This window comes from Osmerus eperlanus, chromosome 9 (genome assembly GCF_963692335.1).
Source record: "Osmerus eperlanus chromosome 9, fOsmEpe2.1, whole genome shotgun sequence".
Classification (NCBI taxonomy): domain Eukaryota; kingdom Metazoa; phylum Chordata; class Actinopteri; order Osmeriformes; family Osmeridae; genus Osmerus; species Osmerus eperlanus.
In genome coordinates this window covers 8,032,096-8,056,406 of record NC_085026.1, presented here as the reverse complement: position 1 = coordinate 8,056,406, position 24,311 = coordinate 8,032,096, and the positions used below count along the sequence as shown (strand labels likewise).

The window sequence follows — 24,311 nt, the reverse complement described above, 5'->3', positions numbered from 1 at the left end:
GAGGTCATAGACTGCAGCTTCAACCAATATGAATGTATTGCAAAACAAGGCTAAAAGGTCACAAGAATACAGAGAGAGAGACACACGTGGGCCAATATTCCAAGAGGCCGTAACCAATATGGTCGCCATGACGGTTCTGCACATTTCAATTCTGTGAAAAACTAGTAGGCGGATGGCACAGCTTGTGAGGGTTCCAATGGCATCTTAGATACACAGGAGTTAATGACTGTTCATTTGCCTGTACTTTACACAGAAGGACTCACATGGTCTTTAAAATGGCATCTATTTACTGTACAATTACAGTGACCACTCAAATGCACTATAGTTTCTACAATATAGGTGCAGTATACAAAATGATACGTGTCGACCAGTGTACGTGTGTATATGTGTATGTCGGTTACATGTTAATATAGAATTATGCAATGTGTATTAAGAGGTCATGAAATAGGAGAATGTATAGTCTCACACCCTCCTGGGATAGTTTATGGTCACTCTGAGCCTTCCTCTCTCTACAAACGCTTCCATACCCAGGCTTGAGAAGACAGCCGTCCCAAGACAGAGGCTCAGACTCAGGGTGATTGTGACCAAAAGGTCCCTTTAGAAACCTGCCATCCCGGTTATCAGAAAAGGTTTCTGTGAAATTGTTCAAGTTGTTTGAAGTCACTTCCTATGGCTATGTTTGCATCCTACGGTACTGTAAGGTTGGATGTGTGAGGTCACAGGACTCCACAGGTCCACAGGAAGTGAGAACCACACAGGAAGTGACCACCACACAGGAAGTGATCACCACACAGTCTGACGAACAGGGGAACCGACTTCCCATTTGGCCCCCGAAGAGAAACCAGACTCAGTGAGAAAGATAGCGAGAGAAGGAGAGAGAGAGAACAAGAACAAGATAAAGATAGAGTGATAAAGCAAGCAAGGGACATAGAGAGAGACATAGGGGAAGACCAAGAGGCAATGGACTTCTTCTGTTGGCAGTGCTCTGGGAGGGTGGGGGACAGGCGGGAGGGGGTTAAGGGTCACGTGGGGTTGTTGTGCTTGTTGTCATTGGTCCGTTTGGTCCGGAGTGAACGGAGAGAGAGTGTGAGTGTGCTTGAACATCTACATGCAGGACTAAAACTGTTAAGAGTTAGAAGGTAAGGAAGAAGTGTCCAAAAATACTGCTTGTTTTTTTTTTCCCATGCTTTTTTTTCAGTAGACATCTTTTCCATGTCCACATTAAATATGTCCCCTTTTTGTCTGTAGAGCCACCGTAGTTGTTCACCCCCCCCCCCCATTTTAACCCTTGTTCCCAGGAAAAAAGAACAGTTGGTGTCTATGTCCGTCTTCACACTTATTGACGAGAAAAGACTCCATTTTGGATTCCGTTGTGAAGATCTGCTGATGGGTAAGATGGTCTCCTTCGTGAAAACCAGCTAGCCAGAGCTCTGGACTGGACATCCCATTGTCTCTCTCTCTCTCTGACAAGCCCCGTGCTGCTGATTCGAGGGCTGCTATTGGCTTCTGGCGATCACCTGATCCAGGCACTGGCAACGCTGGAGACGGACATGATGCTGCAGCGTTTCTTCACTATCATGTTGATGTAGGCCTTCATGATCTTGGTGAGCTCACCCACCTACACACACACACACATGACGGGACATTGGGGTTTGTATTAGTGCAGAGCAGTCTGGTCGTTATGCTCAGCGCATGGGTACCAGTACATGGGTTTGTACATTGTGTGTGTGAGCATGTGTACTCACCAGGGGCGTCTCGAAATACATCTCCCTCTCGTCCACAGTGATCTTGTAGGTGCAGGGCTGGGGAGCTCCGAAGAAGGTGATGTGTTCGTACTGGAAGGTCTCCAGGGGCTTGGGCTCTCCTCTCTTGTATACAGACAGGTTGTCAGCACTCACACCCAGCCACAGGTCATGGGGGAACCCTCCCTCTTTGCACTGTTCGATAGTAAGACAGGGGTTCAAAAAAGGCGGGGAAGTGGTTAAATTGGTACTACATTTGTGGTGATTTTCATTTTCAATGCAACTTTGTTGACTGGACTGGATGCCACAAAGAAGGCTGAACAATCAAAAGTCTCAGTTGTCTCCCTTCCCGTTCCTCCCCCCTCTCTCCCCCCTCTCTCCCCCCCTCCCTCCCTCTCACCTCCACGTCGAACAGCGTTGACCCATATCCGGGCCACTCCTTGACGATACTCATGTACTTGAGCAGGGCCTGGTGCTGGGGCATGCCCTGGAGACGGGTCCACTTCTCCAGAACGCTGGCCCGGGTGGCTGACGTCTCCTCCTTCACCCACATCTCCAGCATCTGCTCCTCCTCCACCTGGGAGAGTCACACAGACAAGACAAGGCAGTCAATCAATTCATCAATCAACCATGATAATAACTCTTGGGCTTATAGAATTCTTCATGCTGTAAGTAAAAGTATGAATGTTTAATGGACCGAGTCATTCACAAAGTAATAGTTGTAATTTACTGCAGCTGGATAGCGCCACCACGTGGAGGGTATAAGAACTACAGTCATACAATTTATTGCAAAGACGATTTTGTAATGTATTATACAAAGCGGCTCTCCATACTGTTCTGTCTGTTAGATTGCGTGTGTGTGTGTGTTTGTGTGTGTGTGGTCTGCTACTCACTTTCTGTTTCTTAAGAGAGCCCGTCTTGAAGCTCCGTCGCAGCGTTCCGTCCAGGAAGCTGGGGGTGCGTCGCTTCTCCTGCCCCGCCCCCGCCCCTCCTCCCTGCCCCCCACCTGCTCCCTGACCCCCGCTGGACCTTTCCCCCGCCCCTCCGGCTCCTCCTCCCGCCGAGGCCGCGCCCTGCTTGGTGGAGTGGATGATCCGGTTGCGGAGACGTCCTATTGGATAGACGCTCCCCAGGCTCCACCCGGCCCGGCCTGCACCATCACCGTGGAGATACTGCAGCCGTAAAGCGGCCAGGTGCTGCAAAGTCTCCTCTGGCGCGGGGAAGTGACCACTGATCAGAGACTCGTGAGCCTGAGAGAGAGAGGAAGGAAAAGCAGGGAGAGAGAGAGAGGATGGGGCGACGTGGTGAGATAAGTATTTATATATTCTTAAACCCCATTTCTAAAAAGTGTGCAATATGCGAATACTTTTTGTCATGCATTGGTAGCCAACTGCAACAGCCCATTCACTGGCTCTCGTTGTGAGTTGATGAGCCCACCTGCTCAAACATGAAGGCAAACTCCACTCCCTCTTTGGGCATGCTCTCCATGTCCAGGAAACAGTAGAGCTTGAAGTAGAGCCTCCAGCCTCCCTCCTCCTCCTCTTCCTCACTACCCGCCAGTCTGGAAACACACACACATAGGGTGAGTACACACACCATAAGCACACACACACACACACAGACATATGCACACGGACAGAAACGCTCCCACACACTTCCCTTACCTCTCGAACTTGGCTAGGACGTCGGCCACGATGACCCTGCTCTCCAGTGCTCGGTCGGTCACCTTGTTGTGTTCAAACAGGGAGAACAGGTTCCTGCTCTCCTCCATGGCCAGGCCTCGGATCAGCTTCTCCACCACCTGCAACCAGGGAGAACGGCGGAACAATGTTTCAGCGAGGCCACAGGAACGTTACAGCAATGCTATGTGAAATGTGACACATTACAGCAGAGTTACTGCCAGATCACGGGATTGTCACAGAAAGCTTACTGGAACATTCCAGCTAGAGCAACACACATTTCTTTCTTTGTTAATAAATTACTGAGGTTTATGTGTGTCTGTATTTGTTTACTGGTGGTTAAGTGTCTGTGTGTTTGTGTGTGTGGTGAGCATGTGTCTGCATGTTTACCTCTCCGGCAGTGGTGTGTGAGTTGATGGAGATCTTGCAGGAGCCTCCACCATGGCAGTATACGGTGGTGCTCATCTCCTGTCTGACCAGCAGGGCGGCGATCTCCTCCTGGGAGGGCACGTACTCCCTGGATTTGGTCTTCTTCAGGGACTCCCCGATGAAGCCAGCGTAGCGCTCTATCTCTGTTGCCGGGAAGCGCTCTCGCACCCTAGACAATAACGTTGTAATGAAGTGATTGCCACACATTGATGATGACGTACAGGCTGAACATGTCTTTTTTATCTCTCTCCCTCTCTCTCTCCCTCCCTCTCTCTCTCTCTCTCCCTCTCTCTCTCTCTCTCTCTCTCTCTCTCTCTCTCTCTCTCTCCCTCTCTCCCTCTCTACCTTCACCCTCTCTCTCTCTCTCTCTCTCTCTCTCTCTCTCTCTCTCTCTCTCTCTCTCTCCCTCTCTCCCTCTCTACTCTCTCCCGTTATTCTCTCACACACACCTCTTTAGATGGAATCTCAGGTATCTGAGGATGGCTCGGCCGGGCAAGAAGGTGCAACTCATGCAGGTGAGCAGGTGCCAATGTGCCCGATTGGCTGGGCTGTTAGGCTGAGGCACGTGATTGGTCTGCTTGATCACCTGACAATATACCTATAGACAGAAAGAGAAAAAGGCCAAAGTCACTTCCTCCAGATGTCAAACTCTTTAACACATGTACACAGTCACATCAATTCAAGACTGTGCCAGAATCTGTGTGCGAGCATTTGAAACAGAAAGAATGTTTGTGTGCATGCTTCAGATTGACAGAGCGTGTGTGTGTATGTTTGTTTGAGACTGACAGAGTGTATGTGTGTGTGTGTGTTTGAGACTGACAGAGTGTATGTGTGTGTGTTTGAGACTGACAGAGTGTATGCGTGTGTGTTTGAGATTGACAGAGCGTGTTTGTGTGTGTTTGAGACGGACCGAGCGTGTGTGTGTGTGTTTGAGACTGACCGAGCGTGTGTGTGTACTGCTGTGCGTACCTCGTCCCGGAGAGGCCTCAGGTCCTGGCAGGTCTGCAGGATGCCCTGGATGATGGGCACCGTGTCGGCCAGCGTCTCCATCTCCTGCAGGGAGTTGAACACCCTGACGGCCTCGTCCTGCAGGCTGGCGTAGCCCTGCTCCCTCTGGACTGCACGGGGGATGGGAAGCACAGCCTGACATTACTAGCAGGGTAGTGAGAATCGTATAGTATTGGTCGACATGGACACAGGAGAGGAAGGTGGAGAGGGTGCCGGGTCGAGCAGTAGTATACAGTATACCGTAGTTTGTATGTATGTAGGGTGTAGTAGGCAGGGTGTAGGTTGTAGGGTGTATACGTACGCCTGGACACCTCTCCGTAGGGTAAGGGGAGGAGAGGAGAGTGGAGAGGGTGCTGGGTGTATCTGAGGATGGGGTTCCTCCTGTAGGTCTGCTCCACCAGGTCTGGGTTCACACTGTTCTCCTGCACACACAGTCAAGGGATGGAATTCAACAGACTTTGATAGGATGCTTTCAACCCAAAAAACTTGGCACCTGTTTAGCCAGGGTCATATGTCATGCCTGTGCGTGTGTGCGTGTGTGCGTGTGCCCCACCTTGATGTCTCGAATGAGCTGCAGGGTGGGGGTCTCTATGGGGGTCTTGCTGTCAATGACCCCCTGTATGGCAGCTGTCCACCTCATGGCCTCGTTTAGCATCTTAGTGTACAGGCGGTACGAGTGTTTTCTCCCATGCACTATGATGTTCCAGTGGCCTGAAAAACAATGAGGGGAGTATTCTAGTATGCATCCCACACACTTTACCCTCTATCCTAAACCCTCCGCAGTAATCCTTCATGGCAGGATCGGAGTCTTTAAGCCTATAAAAGATTACTTTTCTACCCCTCTGTCAATTCTCTGTTCCCGAACCCTACAATCTCTCAAGTCCCTCCCCCCCCCCCCTCCCTCCCTCCCCCCCCCCCCTCCCTCCCCCCCCCCTCCCCCCCCCTCCCTCTCTCCCTCCCTCCCCCCCCTCTCTCCCTCTCTCCCTCCCTCCCCCCCCTCTCTCCCTCTCTCCCTCCCTCCCCCCCCTCCCTCCCTTCCTCCCTCCCTCTCTCACCTGTCTCCCGGTGCACCCGTTCGTCGGGCTGAACGACGGAACAGAGGGAGTTGAGGAGGAGAGTTCCCATCTTGGAGGAGTTGCGTTCGGAGCTCTTGTAGTAGTCCAGGGAGTTGTGGGTTAACACAAACCAGCGCTTCTTCAGCTTCAGGCACGAGCTCTTGGCCCCCGTCTTAATCTCCTTGTGGAGCCAGCCTGGTGGTGTGTGGGAGAGGGGAGGGTTGAGGTGAGGTGAGGTGTAAGCAGAATGTTACTTATTCTATATCCTGAGAAAGTACAACTATACCAAGAAAGGTAACACTGTCTGTGAGTCGGTGAGTGGTTGGGTGAGTGATTGAATGACTCTCTGACTTATTGAGCGGATCGGAGTGTGTGCCCAGTATGTGAATGTGTATTGTGTGACAGCGTGCAGTGTGTGTGTGTGTGCGTTACCCACCCCTGACCAGGAACTCTTGCCCGTCTATCCTGGAGTCTCCCTTGGGCTTCTGCAGCAGGCTGATCCAGTGGTGCATCTCCTCTGGGCTGTCTGTGTTACAGTGGATCACCCGGTTGGCTGTGATGATCACAAACGAGTTGGGCCTGCGGGGATACATGAGGTTGTGATTACAGCTGGGAAGAGTACGGATGTGTGCGTCTGTGTGTGTGTGACTTTGTTTGTCCGTAAGTCTTTGTGTTTGTGTGCAAAGGCTCAAAATGGCCGTCTCACCTGTCAGGGTTGTCTGAGGCACACACAGAGTCTATGAGCCCCACATCCAGCGTGCCCTGAGGGTGGGACAGGTAGATTATGTTTAAACATGGAACAAAGCACATGTTAGTGTAGATGTAAGCAGAGCCAGGCAGGTGGAGGAACTGACCACAGCGTTCTTGGGGTTGGCCTGCTCGTGAGACATATCCATGAGCTGTTCGGGGGTACACACATGCACCTTACTGAGCACGTTGAACCACCCACTGGAATGGGAGGAAGAAAGAGGGATGGACATAGAGATAGAGAAAGAGAGAGAACAAGAGAGAGAGAGAGAGAGAGAGAGAGAGAGAGAGAGAGAGAGAGAGAGAGAGAGAGAGAGAGAAGGACAGACACAGAGATGGAGAGAGGGGGGTGGACACAGAGACAGTGGGGGAGGAAGAGGCAGGAAAAGAGATTGAGAAGGAGACGTTAGCATTGTGTCCCTCCATACTCTGTCTATCAAACTGTAAAACCTGATCAATGAAGTTGACTCAAATGATATGATGAAATGAATTGCCTAGAGCCATTTGGCTCAATTAATCCGGTTCTTCAACTCAAATGGCTGTGGGCAATTCATTTAATCAAATTCAGTGCAGTGGTGGTGTTGGTAGCCTGGGTTGGAGGGTGAGACAGGTTCCTGCGTACCTGGCATCCTCTGGTGACTCGGCAAACACCTGATAGGTCCTCTCATCTGTCACAATGTTCAGTGCATTCTCCTTCTCGTGATTGTCCACTATCTCTCTGAAATAACAAGATCGTAAGAGTGGGAGAGAGACGGGGGGACGGGGGGGACGGAGAAAAAGAGAGGGCAAGGGATAGACCAAGACATAGAAAGAAACAGATGGAGAGAGAGAGAGAGTTAAAGAGACAGAGACAGCGAGGGGGAAACAAAGAGAGAGGGAAATGGAGAGAGAGAGAGAGAGAGAGAGAGAGAGAGAGAGAGAGAGAGAGAGAGAGAGAGAGAGAGAGAGAGAGAGAAAGAGAGCACGAGAGAGCGAGAGAAGCTTCACGACGTCAGGATCGAGCACTCTCTCTCTCTGAGGCTTACTTGGCCGCACGTATGTCAATGGTTCCCTTCAGTTTCTCCTCGCTGTCGTTCTCAAAGTACATGAGCTTATTGTCCCTCAGAACAAACCAGCGCATCTTCCAGTTCCTGTGGGGTAGGGTTGAGACAATTCTAGAATGAGAATGAGTGATCGAAAAAGGAGCAGAGTTAGGGTCCGGGACAGGGTTAGGGTCAGGTTTCAGGTTTCAGCTTCCTTGATGACACACACACACACACACACACCTGCGGGAAAGAGTTGAGAGGCCGCCACCCTTCTTGTAGAGCCAGCCAGACTTGAGCGACTCCTGTTTGGAGCGGAACCACATGAAGGTCTCGTCCTTCAACACACACCAACGCCTCCTCCACGGGATCATCAGACCAGCTGGGGAGGGAGGAGAGAGGTGGGGAAGGGGAAGGCACGGGTAGCAAGGGCGTGTGTGTGGACGGCCTGCAGGAGAACTGTGCGAATCCAGAGGTGGTAGGACAGCTCTTGAGGAGGAACTGTGTGTGTGTATGCACCTGTAGTGTGTCCGTGTGTGTATACCTGTAGTGTGTGTATACCTGTAGTGTGTGTATACCTGTAGTGTGTGTGTGTGTACATACCCTTCATGTACAGGTAGCTGTGGAAGTACGCTGGTCCGTTCCCATTGAGCACGCTCACTCTCCCATTGGTCACCTCCTCGTCGGTGTCCAGCAGGCCGTCATGCTCATCGTCGCTCTCCACGTACTGCAACAACGACAGTGACGTTAAAGTGCGTCTGTGTGTGTGTTAGCGTGTGTGTGCGTGTGCGCGTGTGTGTGCGTGTGTGCGTGTACTCACAGAGCTCGAGCTGCCTCTGTAGGACTCGAGGCTGGCGTTGGTGCAGGTGGACTTCCTCAACTTCTCGTCCTCCGTCATGGCCGCGCTGCCACGGTTGCTCCCGGTACCGGACCCGTCGTCTCCCGCGGTGACAGAGCCCTCCTCCTCCTCCTGGTCGTAGTCGGATTCGGTGTCGGCCGGCATGCTGTAGATGGGCTCCTCCCCGTCTCCCAGGCTCTCCGCCATGCTCGTCTTCCTCCCCAGGTCACCCTCCTTCTCTTGGTTCTCTCCCCCTGGTCCCTCCATGCCAGGCAGGCAGGGGGGCGGGGGAGGAGGGGGAGGAGGGGGAGGCAGGGCCGAGCCGTCTCCGGGCAAGGGAGGAGGGGGAGGGGGCGCCGCCGACACAGTCCCCTCGGCGAAGGCCGGAGGAGGAGGGGGCAGGTGGGCGAAGATGTCCTGGTCCAGGGGGGTGTCCGTCTCGGCCGGAGGGGGGAAGTCCGGCAGGGGGATGCACCCCTCCTCTTCCGCATGGAAGCCCTCGTCCACCTCCTCCTCTTTGGGTGCTGCTGTGGCTCCTGCTGCCCCCTCCTGGGGCTTGGGTTTGGGTTTGGCCTGGAGTGGAGACAGAGAGTCAGAGGAGTTCAATTAGAGTTGCGGTCAAACTTCTTCCGAAGTTTCAAAAGACAGAAAGTATTATAATGTATATATAATGTATAACTTTACTGAATAAAATAATGTATAATATATAATATATTCATCCTGTATAAATAAAAAAATATATATTTAACACCATGATCATATTTACAGTTGTTTTATAAGGAAGCTTTATCAGTGTAATGCCTTTAGCCTCATCTAGAGGGCGCCCCCTGAACATCACTCACCTCCGCCGAAGCACCAGAGGGAGCCGCTAGGCCGGGCTCCAGGCCCCCAAAGTCCAGGAGGTCGATGAGTTCCGTGGCCTTGCGTGAAGCCTCCTTCTTCAGCCGCTTGATCTCGGCGTCCCTGCGTAGCCGGAGCTCCTGTTTGGAGGACTCGCACAGCTGGGACACGCCGTCCTCTCTCTTCTTCTGCAGGCGCTCGATCTCTCGCTCCAGGTTCAGGATCTCCTCCATCTGACGGGCCTCCTCCTCAGTCCCACCGGGAGACACCCTCTGAGGAGGTCGAAGAGAAACCAGATCAACGACTGAAGAAAGAATTCAAAACACATGGGTCCATTCTGCCATGTCATGTCATAACATGAACTCAATCGACACCCCAGATAAATAGGAATACAAATGGCTATGAAAGAGAACAATGACACAGTTTGACATCCTTTTTCATTCATATTTTTTTTTACTATAAGATGACTAGTAGTGTGTGGCCTTTATGATGCTCAACAGAGCGACCCACAGAGAAAGAACAGTTTACCTCTGAGGCCTTGACCTCCTTCCCCTCCGCTCCTCCCTCCATCTCCTCGTCCGACTCCCCCTCTCCTCTCTCCGCCTGGTCCTTCTTCCCCTCCTCGCCCGTCTTCCCCTCCGCCTCCTCCCTCTTCCTCCTCTCCTCCCGGAGTTTCCGGACCCGTGTCCGAGCCACCTGACCCCGCCGATGTTTCTGCAGCACCAGCGCCGCTTTGCGCTTCCGCAGGAACCGCCTGCGCAGGAGGTGGGTGCGGAAGTGCTTCTGGAGGGTGACGACACTGACGCGCACGCGCTTGAAGTGCTTCCTGTCGACAGGAGAAGTGGAAGAGGATTGAATGGAGGTGAATAGGAAATGGGACCTAAACGAGTGGGGTCCCATGGATCTCTTACCTGCAGATACATAGAAAAACAGACTCCCGCTATCTCCTCAGGTCTTACCTGGCTGAGAAGGTGAGCAGGTGAGCTCTGATGATCATGGCTGCCTGCCGACGCACCTCGTCCCGGTCCTTCTCCAGACATTGCTCCAGAGACTCCTTCATGAACACCTGCAGGAAAAGGTCAACGGTCATGTGACCGTCAGATGACATCGATCTCAACGGGTATAGCTACACTACATCAACAGATCATTGCAGATCTATTGAAGGCCACTGTGAGAGGATGTGTTTCCGTCTGGAGTGTGCTGGGCGGGGCTTTACCTTGGTCTTCCCAAGCTGCCACTCCTTCTTGGTCTTGTCGTATTTGACCAGCAGGTCTGTGCTCTTCTTCTTATCATCTCCTGCAGCTGTCTTCTCCTTCCCCTTCACAATGATCTTGTACCTGAGACAGAGAGAGACATACACACACGTCCATCGATAACCAGTTCAACTGACGAATCGATGTGAATCCACCACTAAGCAGACACGTACACACACCAATACACACACGCACTAAGCAACGAACACACGCTCGCACACAGAACTTACCGACAGAAGAAGTCCTTGAAGGTTCTGCGGACAGGGAAGCCTGCCCGACGGATCTTGACAGTCTCCAGCATCCCAGAATACCTCAGCTGGTTCAGAACAACTTCCGGATCAAACTTGCTGGGATTCTACAGAGGTCAGAAAAGGAATGAGAACTGCAGTGAAATGTCAAAGGTTTGCAGTCATCGTTTGCCCCACTGAATAGGCTACGATGTAAAAGTTGGAGATACAGAAGTTGTGTGTACAAATACAGTAGGACACATAAGAAGCTTTTTGCGACTTAAAAAACAAAACGGCCATGCAAATAAAGATTTGACTTGAATTAATTCTACTAACCTTGTCCATGTTGGGTTTGATGCAGCGTATGAAAAAGGGGTTGGACACACTCAGGGTAGCCATGAGAGCGTGGAGAGAGTCCTGAGACAAAGAGACACCGTATCAGCCAACACTCTCTCATTCAGACTGTCTATTGTAAGGACTCTTTGAATCCTCAAGAGAATATATTTGGGTACATTGTGGAAAAAGAGAGAGAGAGAGAGAGAGAGAGAGAGAGAGTGAGAGAAAGAGAGAGAGCGAGAGAGAGCATGGGAAGCTTAGAAATGTGTGTCTCGGGTGGCTTAAGGCTGTGCGTGCTCGATTCCGGCTCTCGTCGTTTCCTGCATGTCTTTCCCTCTCTCTCCACCCTGCATTCCTGTCTAGCTCACACTGCCTCTATCGATATCCATAAATACAAACCAAAACATCTTCAAAGAAGATAAGCGTGTCTCTGGGCTCCTACCCTGAACTGCGAGCTGACGGTGGGCTTGCGTCTGGCCGTGCCCATCTTCAGAGTCTCCTCGTTGTTCCTGCTGCCCACCTTCTCAAACAGGTCGTAGATGAAGTCCAGCCTGGAGCGCACGTGGATAGGTGGAATATTGAAGGTTTGAATGACAGCTCAGACAATCCATATTGTCTTCAGATCTAGCAAGGAAGACATGGAGTAAGCAGTCGGCCCCGGGCCGATGATGGCGTCCTACCTGCTGTCCTTGAGCATGTTTAGGATGTCGTCTCTGAAGGTGTCTCGGTTCTTCTCCAGGATCCCTCGGACATCATATAGAACCTGACAGAGCGAGGGAGTTCACCGTCAGACGACGTGACGTGTACACACACACAAGCACAGGCACACACCAACACACACCAACACACTCCAGCTCACAAACGAGTCCAGTCACCTCTCCAGCGTAGTGCTTGATTCCAAACTGATGGTCAGCCAGTCTGGGCTTCACGTAGTAAGGGTTTGTCTGCACAAAACAAAGTGAAGAGAGGACACAGGTTGGAATACAATTCATTTTTCGGGACACCCTATTCCATGTCCTTCAAGTTGGCCCGTGTGTCGACCACTCACCGAGTGCCTGCTGTGTAGCTTCTCCAGCAGGGTGAAGTCTGTTCCTTTGGGGAAGCGGCTCTCCTCGTTGACCAGCGCCAACATGCCCAGTTTCTATGTGTGAGAGAACCATGATGGAATTACCGTCACACATACATGACCCAATCAAAGTCACGGGCATAACGACCCCACTATGACACCTGGAGCCAGTTAGCAAGTCAGAAGAGCTCAAACCTTCTCTATGAGATCCAGGCACTCTGCGTTATCCATCCAGTCAATAGCATCCCACTGGACGCCCTCCCTATGAGAATGCACACACACACACAACTCAACTTATGCTGGTGTGTCTGTGTGTCACACACTCCCTCTCTGCGTTGCCGGTGACAGGTTCTCTCTGTCTGTGTGTCTGTGTGTGTGTGTAGGTGTGTGTGTGTACCTGTTATACTCCAGCTGCTCCAGGGAGAATATGTGCTTGTTGAAGTACTCTTGCAGTTTCTCGTTGGCATAGTTGATGTTGAACTGCTCAAACCGATTCACCTGAAAGGACAAAAAGGAACAGACTTTACTCCAATTGTTATGTGAAAAGGTACACCAGATGCTGTGTCAGAGGGTAACTTGACCCTTAAGGGGAACAATTGTGTTGTGTTGGTACTTGAATAAGAATGGACACGTCTATGTGTCTCTGAGACGTGAGGGGGCCCTCACCTCAAAGTTCTCAAAGCCAAATATGTCGAGGATCCCGATGGATTTGAAGTTGTCCTTCCCTTTGATCTTCTGGTTGATCCGAAGAATGATCCAGGAGAAACACTGGGAATATAGCGCCATGGCAACAGAGTCTCGGGAATCCACAGCCTATTGGAGGAGAGATGGTAGTGTCAAGACTATGTGTCAAGCATGTGTTTGTGATTGTTTTGTTGGAGTGTGTGTTGTGATGAAAGGGCATCTGCATGAGTGTGTGTGCACGTGTGCGCGTGTGTGTGTGGGTGTACCTGTTCTATGGTGAGAGGGGAGCAGATCTCCTCTCCTCGGAGGATCATGGAACGCTGAGTCAGGACTTCAGACAGCTGGAAGGAATCCAGGCCCAGCAGTTCACTGACATTACTGAGCACTGGAGGAGGGAGAGAGGGGTCACACACACACATATGCATTCATGAACACACACACACACTCCAACATGTGTACAGTATACATTCATATGTAAACACACACACGCACAATACTCTCACCCACCCGCACACACACACACTGACCTTGCTTGGAGGTTATCTGTGCTCCTCCTGCAGTCATGAACTCCATGTTGCCCATCTGTAAGACTCCAGACAGCAGCTTGAACATGTCCCGGATCTCCTCCTCGGTGAACTCCATCACCTTCAGCGCCTCCTGCAGAGAGGAGAGAGGGAGAGAGACACATAACGGGAGACAGGAAAGGTGGGACAATTCAATGTGAAACTTCCAAGGCACATACATTCTCCTCATGCTTATGCCTGGAAAGGGAGACTAACACACACTCACTCACACACACACACACACTGACCATGACGCTGTTAAAGAGTTGTTTGTCATCGAGGCTCTTATCCTTGAGGCAACCTGATTGGTTGAGGTAGTGGAACGACTCAGCAGGGTCGCCCAGGAAGTACAGCTCTGATACAGGAAGTGGAGAGGAAACAACATGAGCACAAACTCACTCATTAATCCACACAATACATCCATCCATTCATCCATCTATCTAACCACCAATCCATCCATTATCCATCCATGCATGAATCCATCTGCCTAACCATCCATCCATTATCCGCCCATTCTTTATCCATTGTTCATCCATCCATCTATTCATCCAGCTACCAAACCGTGTGAAACGCTGGCAGGACCCTCCTCACCCTTATGCTCCTTGACAGACCCAGCCAGCAGAGCGTAGAAGATGTGATAATTCCTTTCTCCTGGGTTCTGCCTCACCACCCGGTTCTATGACACACGCAAGGAGAACATCAGTTCAGTACATCTTTGTACTGTGTGGTTAAAGTTAGCTTTTTTTTAAATGTATGGTTAATAAGGGTTTGATTTCATTTGAGACGTGATGTTTTCAGCACCAGCCATGAGGGAGATGATAATACCTTTTCAAGTAAATCTGAGAGAGAAAGAGTCAAGAAAACATAAAATAGAAACCAGAATTCCCAAGATCCCTCCCCTTTAATGTGCATTCAAGGGATTCAAAACATGAGATGAGAGGAGAGGAGGAGGAGGAGAGGAGGAGGAGGAGAGGAGAGGAGGAGGAGGAGGAGAGAAGAGAGACGCGTGGTGAAGGAATAGAGGAGAATGAAAGGACTGTGGAGGTATAAAGGAGGATACAGTCGATGATGCAGCCTCCCTGGATGTTCCCGCTCTCAGAGAAGTGCAGCTGAATGAACTTCCCAAAGCGACTGGAGTTGTTGTTGTACACGGTCTTGGCGTTACCAAACGCCTCCATGATGGGGCTGCACAGACAGAGCCACACCAGCACAGAGGTGAGCGTGTGTGCCTGTGCGTGTGCACACGTGAGAGCGCTCGGTGTGTTTGTGTGCATGTATGGGTATGAGTGTGTGTGTGTACCTGCTCTGTACGATGGCCTGCTCCACGCGTGTGGTCTTCTCTGAAGGGGGCGTCCCAGCAGAGTTCTGACTCATCACTGACAGGAACTGGAGCAGCAGCTTGGTACTCTCAGTTTTCCCAGCTCCTGACTCCCCACTGGGACACACACACACACAGGCACACACACACATACACACACACACGCGCACACACAGGCACACATATAAGCACACACACAGGCACACACACACATACAGGCACACATATAAGCATACACACATACATACACGCACACACATATATAAGCACACACGCAGGTACACAACCACACACACACAAACACAAAGAGGTACACACACACACATACACGAGTAAGCACACACAGATACAATCACACCCACATAATTATGCACACACGCACACACACACGCACACACACACAGACACAAGGTTACACACAATGACCTTTGTCTGATATTCTGATCTAAATGGCATCTGACTTGAGAGTGAGTTGTGATTGGTTAATAGATGAGGAAGTCCAGGGTCTAAATAGGTTATCAAGTGAAGCTTCATTGAACTTGATTGGATCTCTGGTCAGGGGTCTGTCTATCACAGACAGCTCTTCTCTAATGGAGAAGGGCTGGAAAACAACCGTCAGCTACCCTGCAGAATCCATGATTATCTTACCCTATATACTCATAGTCATTCAGCCATTGAGGTCATTGTTTTTAGTGGTCCCCTATGTGATCACCTATTGATCCAACCAACGCCTGTTCATCCAAGGGGAAGCTCACCTGATAAGGACACACTGGCTGTCGTGGCGTTTCCAGATGCAGCGGTAGCACTCATTGGCTATGGCAAAGATGTGGGGCGGGAGCTCGCCCAGGTGGTGTTTGGAGTAGAGCTCCACTCTCTCCGGGTCGTACAGCCCTGGGATCTGCTTATAGGGGTTCACTGCTGCCAGGATGCTGCCGATGTTGGTCTGGAACACACACACACACATGCAGACACACACATGCAGACACACACATGCAGACACACATACACACATGCAGACACACACACACACATGCAGACACACACATTCACATTATTGAGTCACTGTCTGCACTGTGGGTGAGTTGAAACGAACAGGCTTAGTGAAAAACGGGAGGATGAGGAAGAATGGGAGAGATTAGAGGAAAGGAGGAAACCATGGTGTTGGAGATATTAGCTGACTGATGGTTTTAACATCCTCCCTCTCTTCTCCAATTCCTATTGATCTGGATGGACTAAAGGAAGGCTTGCACAAAATGCCATTAACCAATCAAATGATGTTACATAAGTGGTTGGCCCAATAAAAGATTGATGAAAGATTAAGACCGGATTGTGAAGTATTCTTAAAGATCCACCAGGAAGAGAGGATTTTGTGGTGTTGTGTTCAGTTTGAGATGCCCTTGCTTACTGCCCTCGCCATGGCAACGGAAAAAAAGAAAAAGATCAGGTCAGCGATCCTCCCATCATATCAAATTCTGCCGTCTGTGCATATTGTGTCTCGGGCAAGAAGACACAAACACACACACACACAGGCAGACACACACATTCCCACACACAAACCCACACACATAAGCACACACATAACCACGGCCCCACACACTCCTCTCTGACACAGAAACCTGGGCCACAGAGGGGACATTCTTATGATCAGCTTAAGGGAAATCCATGTAAGGACAATATTTCATCATCTAGATTAGGTCACACAGTGCCTCCTCTGTCCCTGGCTCCCTGTGCTCTGCAGTAAGCCTGCTGGGTTCCAGGGGTTTCCGTTTGAGTCTGTTTATCAGTCATTTGTATCTATTCTACTGCATAGTCTAGTTAGTAAAATACTGTATAATTGTTTATTACATGTGAATTCCATGATATACTCTATACCCTCCAGACAATCTGTTATCAGCAGTTTTATTGTTACAGAAAGAGAGAGAGGAGAGAGTGTGAAAGAGAGATGAAAGAGAGAGATGAATATTAGCTTTCAAAAGTTTTGGGGCTGAATGTATCCATTCAGAACATCTTCCCTTGGTATATCTGACTGAACTTTCTGAGCAGGGTGAGTGAGTTTAAGAACTGCAGACTGGGCTTGTCCTAATCGAGGGTCAAGTCATTCTGGATGAAAGTGGAGCCTAGGGCAGCATAGGTAATGGAGTTTTCTGGGTAATGCATTCTGCTGTTACACACAGACAAAGTACTACGACCATTCATCAAAACTCTGGTATGTGATTCACTTAGAGGACTTCTGCAAAGAGAGGACGATTTGTGTACTTGTGCACGTACGTGTGTGCGTTTGTCTGTGCATGTGTGGGAATGCCTCTGTGTATGTTTATGGGTGTGTGGTTTATTCTCACTATCTCTCTCTCCCATACACACACACACACACACACACACACACACATACATACACACACATAAGATGAAACTGATAAGATTTGTGTTTGCCACTAAAAGCCTCAAGATTTGAGATTACAAGAAGGGTAGAGGAGGGGGCTGCCTTATACGGTATTGGATCAGACACACAAACATACCCCCGACACACACACATACCTACACAGCCAGACATGACATAACCGATAACTAAGACATCAGACATCATTAGAGTAGGTAGCCGTGACGCCTCATTCTCTCTGACACAAATCACATGTGACAGATTTGTCACATAGCGATGATTTCAGACCAATCCCTGAAGAAACTTCTGAAGCAGAGGATTGAGATGTGTAGTGTGTGACTAACAGTAGCAGACACACGTAGACACACACACACACATGGGCACACACGCGCAGACACACACACACTCACATAGATGCTGTCCTTCTGGTAGCGCTGGTAGAGGTTGTGCATGATGGCAGCTTCGTGGAGCTCAGCCAGCTTCGACATGTCCTCCACTCCATCGATGCTGGACGGGTGCATGGCACACACTCGCTCCCGGTTCACCTCAGCCTGGGGCAGGTACAGCACCTGGAGGAGGGGGGGGGGCAGGAGGAGAGGAGGAAGATAGAGAGAAAAGGGAAGATGGGAGACAGCGAGAGAGGGAGGATGAGAGAGAGAAGAGGGAGGAAGAGAGGGAGACGAAAAGGGAGGAAGACATGGAAGATGGAAGATGGAAGAGAGAGGAAGAACGAAGAAAGAAAGAAAGAAAGAAAGAAAAGGGAGGGCAGAAGATGGATGAAGAGAGAGAGGAGGGAGGAAGAGAGAATGCATGTTATAAAACGACACGCCTCATTCCCTGTCACTGGATAAGAAGTTTGCGTATTTGGCAGATACAGGTGTTCACGTACACAGTGCAGGGTTAGCTGCTAGTGGACACTAGCAGAAAATAAACAGCATATGTAGGCCAACAGGCTTCAGGTAGGAGATGAAGAAAGCTCATGTTCAACATGCAGAACATCAGGCCCGTACAGAGTGGAGGGACAGTCAGCCTTTCTGAGCGGAGGGAGCGTGAGTGTGATGCAACATGACGCAAATGCCCATGAATAGAATAAGGGATTCATCTTCTCTCTCGCTCTCTATCTCTGTCTATCTCCCTTTCGCTCCCTTTCCCCTGCCCGCCATCCTATGTCGTCCGTTACCATGGCAACTGGAGAGTAGGGGACAAGAGCGGAGGGAAGCCCAGTGGAGGGAGTGAGAGGGGGGAAACGAGAGAGAGAGGAAGAGAGAGGAAGTGAGGGATCGGCCGGCTCTGTGAATCACTTGGTAGCACATAACAGGTGAACATGGAGGATATCTACGCAGTCCTCTAACCTAACAGTACTAACTACTGCACAGAAAACACTAGAATCCCTCCGCTCAACCCCTCACACCGCAGCCATCGTTGTGGGCGTGTTTCCCTGCCGTATGCGTAATGAGCACCTACAAACCTTCAATCTCTAATGGCAGATGAATGTCATGTTATTTCAAAGTAAAGGTCACTTCGATGGCTCCATTGATGTGACGTGGTCTAAGAATAGAAGCTGAGCCCCTTTAGCACAGCTGGATGTTATTATGTCAGCTCAGTCTTACAGCTAGCTTCATCTGTTGTGTGCCTGGATGTGTGTGACAGAGAGAGAAAAAGAGTGTGTGTGTGCGAGAGTGTGTGTGTTTGTGTGTGGGTGTGTAACTACAGCAGCTGTGGTGTGAGCCTGTGAGGCCGGGCAGAGAGGCAGGCTGTGAGGCCGGGCAGAGAGGCAGGCTGTGAGGCCGGGCAGAGAGGCAGGCTGTGAGGCCGGGCAGAAAGGCAGGCTGTGAGGCCGGGCAGAGAGGCAGGCTGTGAGGCCGGGCAGAGAGGCAGGCTGTGAGGCCAGGTAGAGAGGCAGGCTGTGCGGCCGGGCAGAGAGGCAGGCTGTGGGCGTTGACATGTCATGTTCTTAAATTAATCCGTTTCACTTCATGTGTAGGTGTGTGTCTGTGTGTGTATCTGTATGTGTGTGTGTACAGTATGCAAGTACTGCCCATGAACAGTATGTGCGCCCTCCATCACCCATCCATCTCCTCTCCTTTCTCCGTCTCTTCCACCCATCGCGTTACCTCTTTCCCCTTCCTGTCCTCTTGTCTAGTCATCTTTCTCTCCAAGTTCATGTCTCCTTTTCCTTTTCCTCCTTGCCCCTCCTCAGCCCCCACCTAAGCCTCCCTCTCAGCCTCCACCTCAGCCTGCACCTCAGCCTCCACCTCAGCCTCCACCTCAGCCTCCACCTCAGCCTCCCTCTCAGCCTCCACCTCAGCCTCCACCCCAGCCTCCCTCTCAGCCTCCACCTCAGCCTCCCTCTCAGCCTCCACCTCAGCCTCCCTCTCAGCCTCCCTCTCATCCAATGTCTTCTCCTATCAGCCTGTTGTCTCTGAGACAGTGAGAGCACACTCGCGCTCCAAATCCTCCAGAACACATTACCCACCCTTGGTCTAAATCCACCCTAATTCTCTCGTCCTCTTCACAATGATAAACCCTCCAATCAGGATCCTCAGAAGGCCTGGTTCAGACGGAGGTCACTGACAGAGGTCTTGTGGAGGTCCTCTCTGCCTCTACTTTGAAACTCTCTCTTCTCCTTATGGTGTATCCTTCATGAAGGTCACCAGACACACTCTCTCTCGCACTTACACAATGACATACACATTACGGTTTCTGTTGATGGAGGGTCATTATCTAAAGCGTGTGGCTGTTAACCCAGAGGTTATGTTTAAGCATCTCATCAAGACAACTGTTGGAGCAGTGCTCCTTCAGAATGCTCCCTCCTTCAACTCTCTCTCTAAATCACTCCTTTTCAACCCTCCTGTCCTTGAAATCTCTCTACATCCAGTATCTCGCTCACTCCTCTCACTCCTCCACTCCTTTCCCCATCCTGTATCTGATTTTCTCCTCTCCCCTCTCCCATCCCCTCTCCTCTCTTCTCTTCTCTTCTCTTCTCCTCTCCTCTCCTCTCCTCTCCTCTCCTCTCCTCTCCTCTATCCTGTATCTCACCCTCTCCTCTCTCTGCTGTCGCACATCCCTCTCTCCACCCAAGAAGCAATGACAAGTACTGTATGTTTCTTTAACAAGGCATGCAAATAGAGGCCGTCGTGCTGGAGATCCTTCCGACCTCGCTTTGCTCTCCCCCGAGCGTGGGAGAAATGCCACTGTGTGTGACTGTGTGTCTGCGTTCACACGCGCATGGTGTGCATTTGTGTGTGTGTGTGTTGATGGTGGGAGAAACATGCCGGTCCGTGTAGTATGATAATTAACATGCATGTTGGTCACGCCCCACACAGCTGTGCGCTGGACCAGAGACCCACTTCTACGAGACCACAGTCTCAGTCTCCAGCAGGACTCTGGAATCACTCTGGAGCAAAGCGCCAGCAAGTTGTTGTAAAGGGCGTCACACACACACGCGCACACATACACACGTACACACAATGAGAGCAGCTCTCAGATTATTTTCAAGTCCATTAGTCTAAAGCTCCTCTCTTTTCTACTTTATTTCCCCTCTCTCTCTCTCTCTCTCTCTCTCTCTCTCGCTCTCTCTCTCTCTTTCTCTATCTGTGTTCCTCTATCCTCCTCCTCTTTCTTCTCTGAAAGTCCCCATCTTTCTCTTTGATCAAATTTCACTCCCCTCCTCTCAAAACAATCCCTTTCTCCCTCCTCTCAGATTTTTTTCCTTTTCTAACTTCCTTGGGTGCTCACTGTTCCACTCTTTCTCTGTTTCATCTCATTAATGTCTTCCCCACTCTCGTTCACATCTTCCTCTCACATTTCATGTTCCTCCTCCCCCTCCCCTATCCCCGTCCCCCACTCCAAATATCCCCTGTCTTCACTCTCCCTTTTCATCTCCAGCAAAGACGTACATTTACCAGCTCAATCTTAGACAAATAAATTCTCTCCCTCTTTCTCCATCTTTATCTCATGCTGTCTGGGATTCAAACACACACACACACACACACTTAGTTAATGGCCAGCTCTATCTAAGCCACCAGCCCCGTAATTTGGGACTGAGAGCCGTTTCAATCACAAGGCAAGTGTCTCTTTACCCTTCCAACCAAATTACAGTGGAGCTAAAGATAAGGCCTCACACACACACATGCACACACACAAATAACACACACATGCTCACTGGCGGATGACTGACACGCCAATGAGAATGCAAGAATAGAGGGTTTCGATATCAATCATCCAAAATGTCTTCTTTACCTCGCATTCTTTCCTTCATCTGCACTAAAGCAGACATGGGGAGGGTGTCACCATAAACTATTAAGATGCACCCCAGGTTAGAGGGAGGCAAGGAAACTGGAGAGAGAAAGGTTTTCTCTAACGCCCCTTCTGTTCAGTTGCCCTCCGGTTGCTTCAGAGCGGATTTGGTGTGTGAATGTTGATTCAGCTTACACTAAACACACACACACACACACACACACATACACAGAACAACACACACATAGAACAACACACACACGGACCAACACACACAGCAGCAGCAACCCACACTTTCTAAACTCGGATAGCTCATGTTTAATAATTTACGATGAGTATTGGAGGGGAAAAAATAGTTAGCGAGGGAAGGGTAAAGAGAGAGAGCAGAAAAGGGAGGGGGGGGGTGAAGTGGAGCATGGTTAAGTAAGTCTAATTTGTTTCTATGGTTGTAGATCCTGTTCTGGGACACGGAGGGTGGTAGAGAGGGCCAGTAGCACTGCTGCTTGGACACACACATACACACAGGCCCATTGGCACACACACACATGCACTGGTTTTCCTGTAAAGCTCTCTGATGTCTGAAGCCTCTTTGCATGATTCAGGAGGAGAGCCAAGGGAGACAGCCTCTTCATCTGACTTCACATGTTAGGGAGAGAAAGAGATAAAAAGCAGAGAGAGGGACAGGAGGAGCGAGTAGGGGTGAAAAGAGACAGAGAGCGAGAGGACAGAGAAAGAGGGAGGCAGGGAGGAAAGAGAGTGAGAGAAGAAGAGAGAGAGAGCTGTGGGCACAGTGACCTATATTCGCTCCAGAGTGGAGGAGGAGGAGGATGTGCCGTGTTACATTCACCAGGGCTCAGGGTCTTTATCTCCAGTACCTGGCCTCTCTAACCCCACACTCAGTCAGGAGGGCCCCCCTGCTGGTCAGGGACAGGAGGGTGGGGGACATGGGTGGGGGAGGTTGATTCTGTCTTAGGCAACAGGCAGCATGTACCACCAACCTGGCAAACAGGCAGGCCGGCACAGAGGGCTAATTCGATTTCTATCTGATGACACCGCTAAGCATCTGGATCTGGCTACCAGGATACTCTGTGGCTGGCCATTGCACAGCTGAGAGGGTTCCCCCCCTCACTCCATCCCACACACACACACACACACACACACACACTGACCCCCAGTTATACGTCAACGGGCTTACAGCAAAAGCATGTGGAATCAGCCTACTCAACAGCTGTTGGCACCCATTATCCTCTTTATAGAGTTTGAGTACATCCACACGTTTTACAAAAGGCCCAACAGCAGAATGTACAGACCCCAGTAAACACATGAACATGGAGGTTCATGTGTTTTGGGTGAGGTCTGTGAACAGGCAGCCCTGCCCACAGAGAGAGAGAGAGAGACAGAGAGAGAGAGAGAGAGAGAGAGAGAGAGAGAGAGAGAGAGAGAGAGAGAGAGAGAGGTGGTTCTGGAGGGGGGAGGGGGGTAGACTGTTACTACAGCCCAGGTCGATAGAGTGATGGAGACTGTAATGCACTAATGTGTCATCATCCTACATTCATGATCATCTCCATCCAGCGGGCACTGAGATGGGTGGGGGGGGGGGGGGAGAGACAGAGAGAGAGGGAGGGAGGGAATTGTATGTGCTGTATGTGTGCATGTGTGCTTGTGTGTGCTTGTGTGTGTGAGAGTTAATCCCGTTACGTATGTGTGATGTGCAGCAGAGTAACTGAGTCTAACCTTGTCAGACTCAGGATGGGGTGGGGTGGGGTCTCAGATAAGTGGGTTAGGAGAGCATTCATACATACATACATGCTGCAGTAGTACAGTACAGTACCTACTGACTGTCTGGGACATACAATGGGAGAATAAACAGGAGACACATTAACTGATGAGTTGCAGGTGTGTGTATGCATGTGGGTGGGTGTGTGTGTGAGTGTGTGTGTGGAATGGAATGGAATGAAAATATGTGAATTCAAAGCAGATATTTGCCATTGGGAGTTTGCATTTTTGCATGTGGATGTGTGTGTGTGTGTATATGTAGAACAAGAAGTCCCTAGAGCATGCTCTCTGCTCACGTGAGCTCTCACTACAGCTTTCACGCTAGCTACTGAAATCCAGGTCACATGACTCTTCTGTCTCACCGTAACTCATCACTAACATTACCTGTGTGTGTGTGTGTGTGTGTGTGTGTGTGTGTGTGTGTGTGTGTGTGTGTGTGTGTGTGTGTGGGTATGCATGTGATGACACACCAGCAGCCTATCATGTAAGCAAATCCTGGCACTGGACCATCTCCATGGTAACTCTTCTAGTAGGAATTCCCCCCACCCCACCCCACCGCCACAGCATTCTTCATCCTCCATCGATAATGTCGATGTACATACACAGCTGACCTCCGGTCTGGATCACATACAAAACTCTCCTCACTATCATAAGGCTGCAGATAAGCTGTCTCGTCCCCTGAATGGGACACAAACAAGTCCACACCTGTCCTTGAGTCTAGCATTGTGTGTGTGTGTGCGTGTGCATGGGAGGGGGGGGGGGGGGGAGGGTTCAGATCCTTTATTACAGTGTAAGTGTGCAACCCCCTCCCCACCCTGCGGGTTCTCTATTAACTATTCATTACCTCCAGCAGAGCTGGTGCTTAAACAGCAGGGGTTGGTGGAGGGGGGATGGTGGAGGAGGGGAGGAGAGGGAGTGATAGGGGGAGGTCAAATTCCCACAACTGATTCAGCTGCAACTCTCATCCAAAAGTTGCTGTTCAAACCTATAACCTGAATCTCAACACCAATCGAAATCTGTACTTGAATCCTTAAGGAATGGTAAAGGTAATGAGAATGTGAACTATTTGAATCCGCACCTGGGAGTGACTCTCAGAGCGAGGGCGTGCGAGA

General features: G+C 50.4%; 1 protein-coding gene across 1 annotated transcript in view; it reads right to left on the bottom strand.

Annotated features, from left to right (window-relative positions):
* Positions 1–1,125: 1,125 nt before the first annotated feature.
* Positions 1,126–24,311, bottom strand: part of myo10l1 (myosin X, like 1) — a 33,587-nt gene continuing 10,401 nt past the window's right edge. Inside the window, exons 3-44 of the mRNA XM_062468761.1 lie at positions 17,595–17,753; positions 15,563–15,750; positions 14,790–14,924; positions 14,550–14,674; positions 14,315–14,328; positions 14,081–14,165; positions 13,738–13,844; positions 13,454–13,583; positions 13,193–13,311; positions 12,909–13,055; positions 12,640–12,740; positions 12,438–12,504; positions 12,225–12,317; positions 12,052–12,120; positions 11,857–11,939; positions 11,619–11,727; positions 11,177–11,257; positions 10,844–10,968; positions 10,577–10,697; positions 10,320–10,426; positions 9,889–10,186; positions 9,363–9,632; positions 8,503–9,093; positions 8,286–8,409; positions 7,926–8,064; positions 7,686–7,790; positions 7,283–7,378; positions 6,768–6,861; positions 6,620–6,675; positions 6,350–6,492; positions 5,914–6,108; positions 5,412–5,569; positions 5,160–5,280; positions 4,820–4,968; positions 4,300–4,448; positions 3,812–4,019; positions 3,407–3,543; positions 3,180–3,303; positions 2,636–2,992; positions 2,143–2,319; positions 1,746–1,937; positions 1,126–1,618 (exon numbers count right to left, since the gene is read on the bottom strand). Of these exons, the coding sequence (XP_062324745.1) occupies positions 1,514–1,618; positions 1,746–1,937; positions 2,143–2,319; positions 2,636–2,992; positions 3,180–3,303; positions 3,407–3,543; positions 3,812–4,019; positions 4,300–4,448; positions 4,820–4,968; positions 5,160–5,280; positions 5,412–5,569; positions 5,914–6,108; positions 6,350–6,492; positions 6,620–6,675; positions 6,768–6,861; positions 7,283–7,378; positions 7,686–7,790; positions 7,926–8,064; positions 8,286–8,409; positions 8,503–9,093; positions 9,363–9,632; positions 9,889–10,186; positions 10,320–10,426; positions 10,577–10,697; positions 10,844–10,968; positions 11,177–11,257; positions 11,619–11,727; positions 11,857–11,939; positions 12,052–12,120; positions 12,225–12,317; positions 12,438–12,504; positions 12,640–12,740; positions 12,909–13,055; positions 13,193–13,311; positions 13,454–13,583; positions 13,738–13,844; positions 14,081–14,165; positions 14,315–14,328; positions 14,550–14,674; positions 14,790–14,924; positions 15,563–15,750; positions 17,595–17,753 (6,153 nt within the window). The 3' untranslated portion in view covers positions 1,126–1,513. The remainder of the gene's footprint in view (positions 1,619–1,745; positions 1,938–2,142; positions 2,320–2,635; positions 2,993–3,179; positions 3,304–3,406; positions 3,544–3,811; positions 4,020–4,299; positions 4,449–4,819; positions 4,969–5,159; positions 5,281–5,411; positions 5,570–5,913; positions 6,109–6,349; positions 6,493–6,619; positions 6,676–6,767; positions 6,862–7,282; positions 7,379–7,685; positions 7,791–7,925; positions 8,065–8,285; positions 8,410–8,502; positions 9,094–9,362; positions 9,633–9,888; positions 10,187–10,319; positions 10,427–10,576; positions 10,698–10,843; positions 10,969–11,176; positions 11,258–11,618; positions 11,728–11,856; positions 11,940–12,051; positions 12,121–12,224; positions 12,318–12,437; positions 12,505–12,639; positions 12,741–12,908; positions 13,056–13,192; positions 13,312–13,453; positions 13,584–13,737; positions 13,845–14,080; positions 14,166–14,314; positions 14,329–14,549; positions 14,675–14,789; positions 14,925–15,562; positions 15,751–17,594; positions 17,754–24,311) is intronic.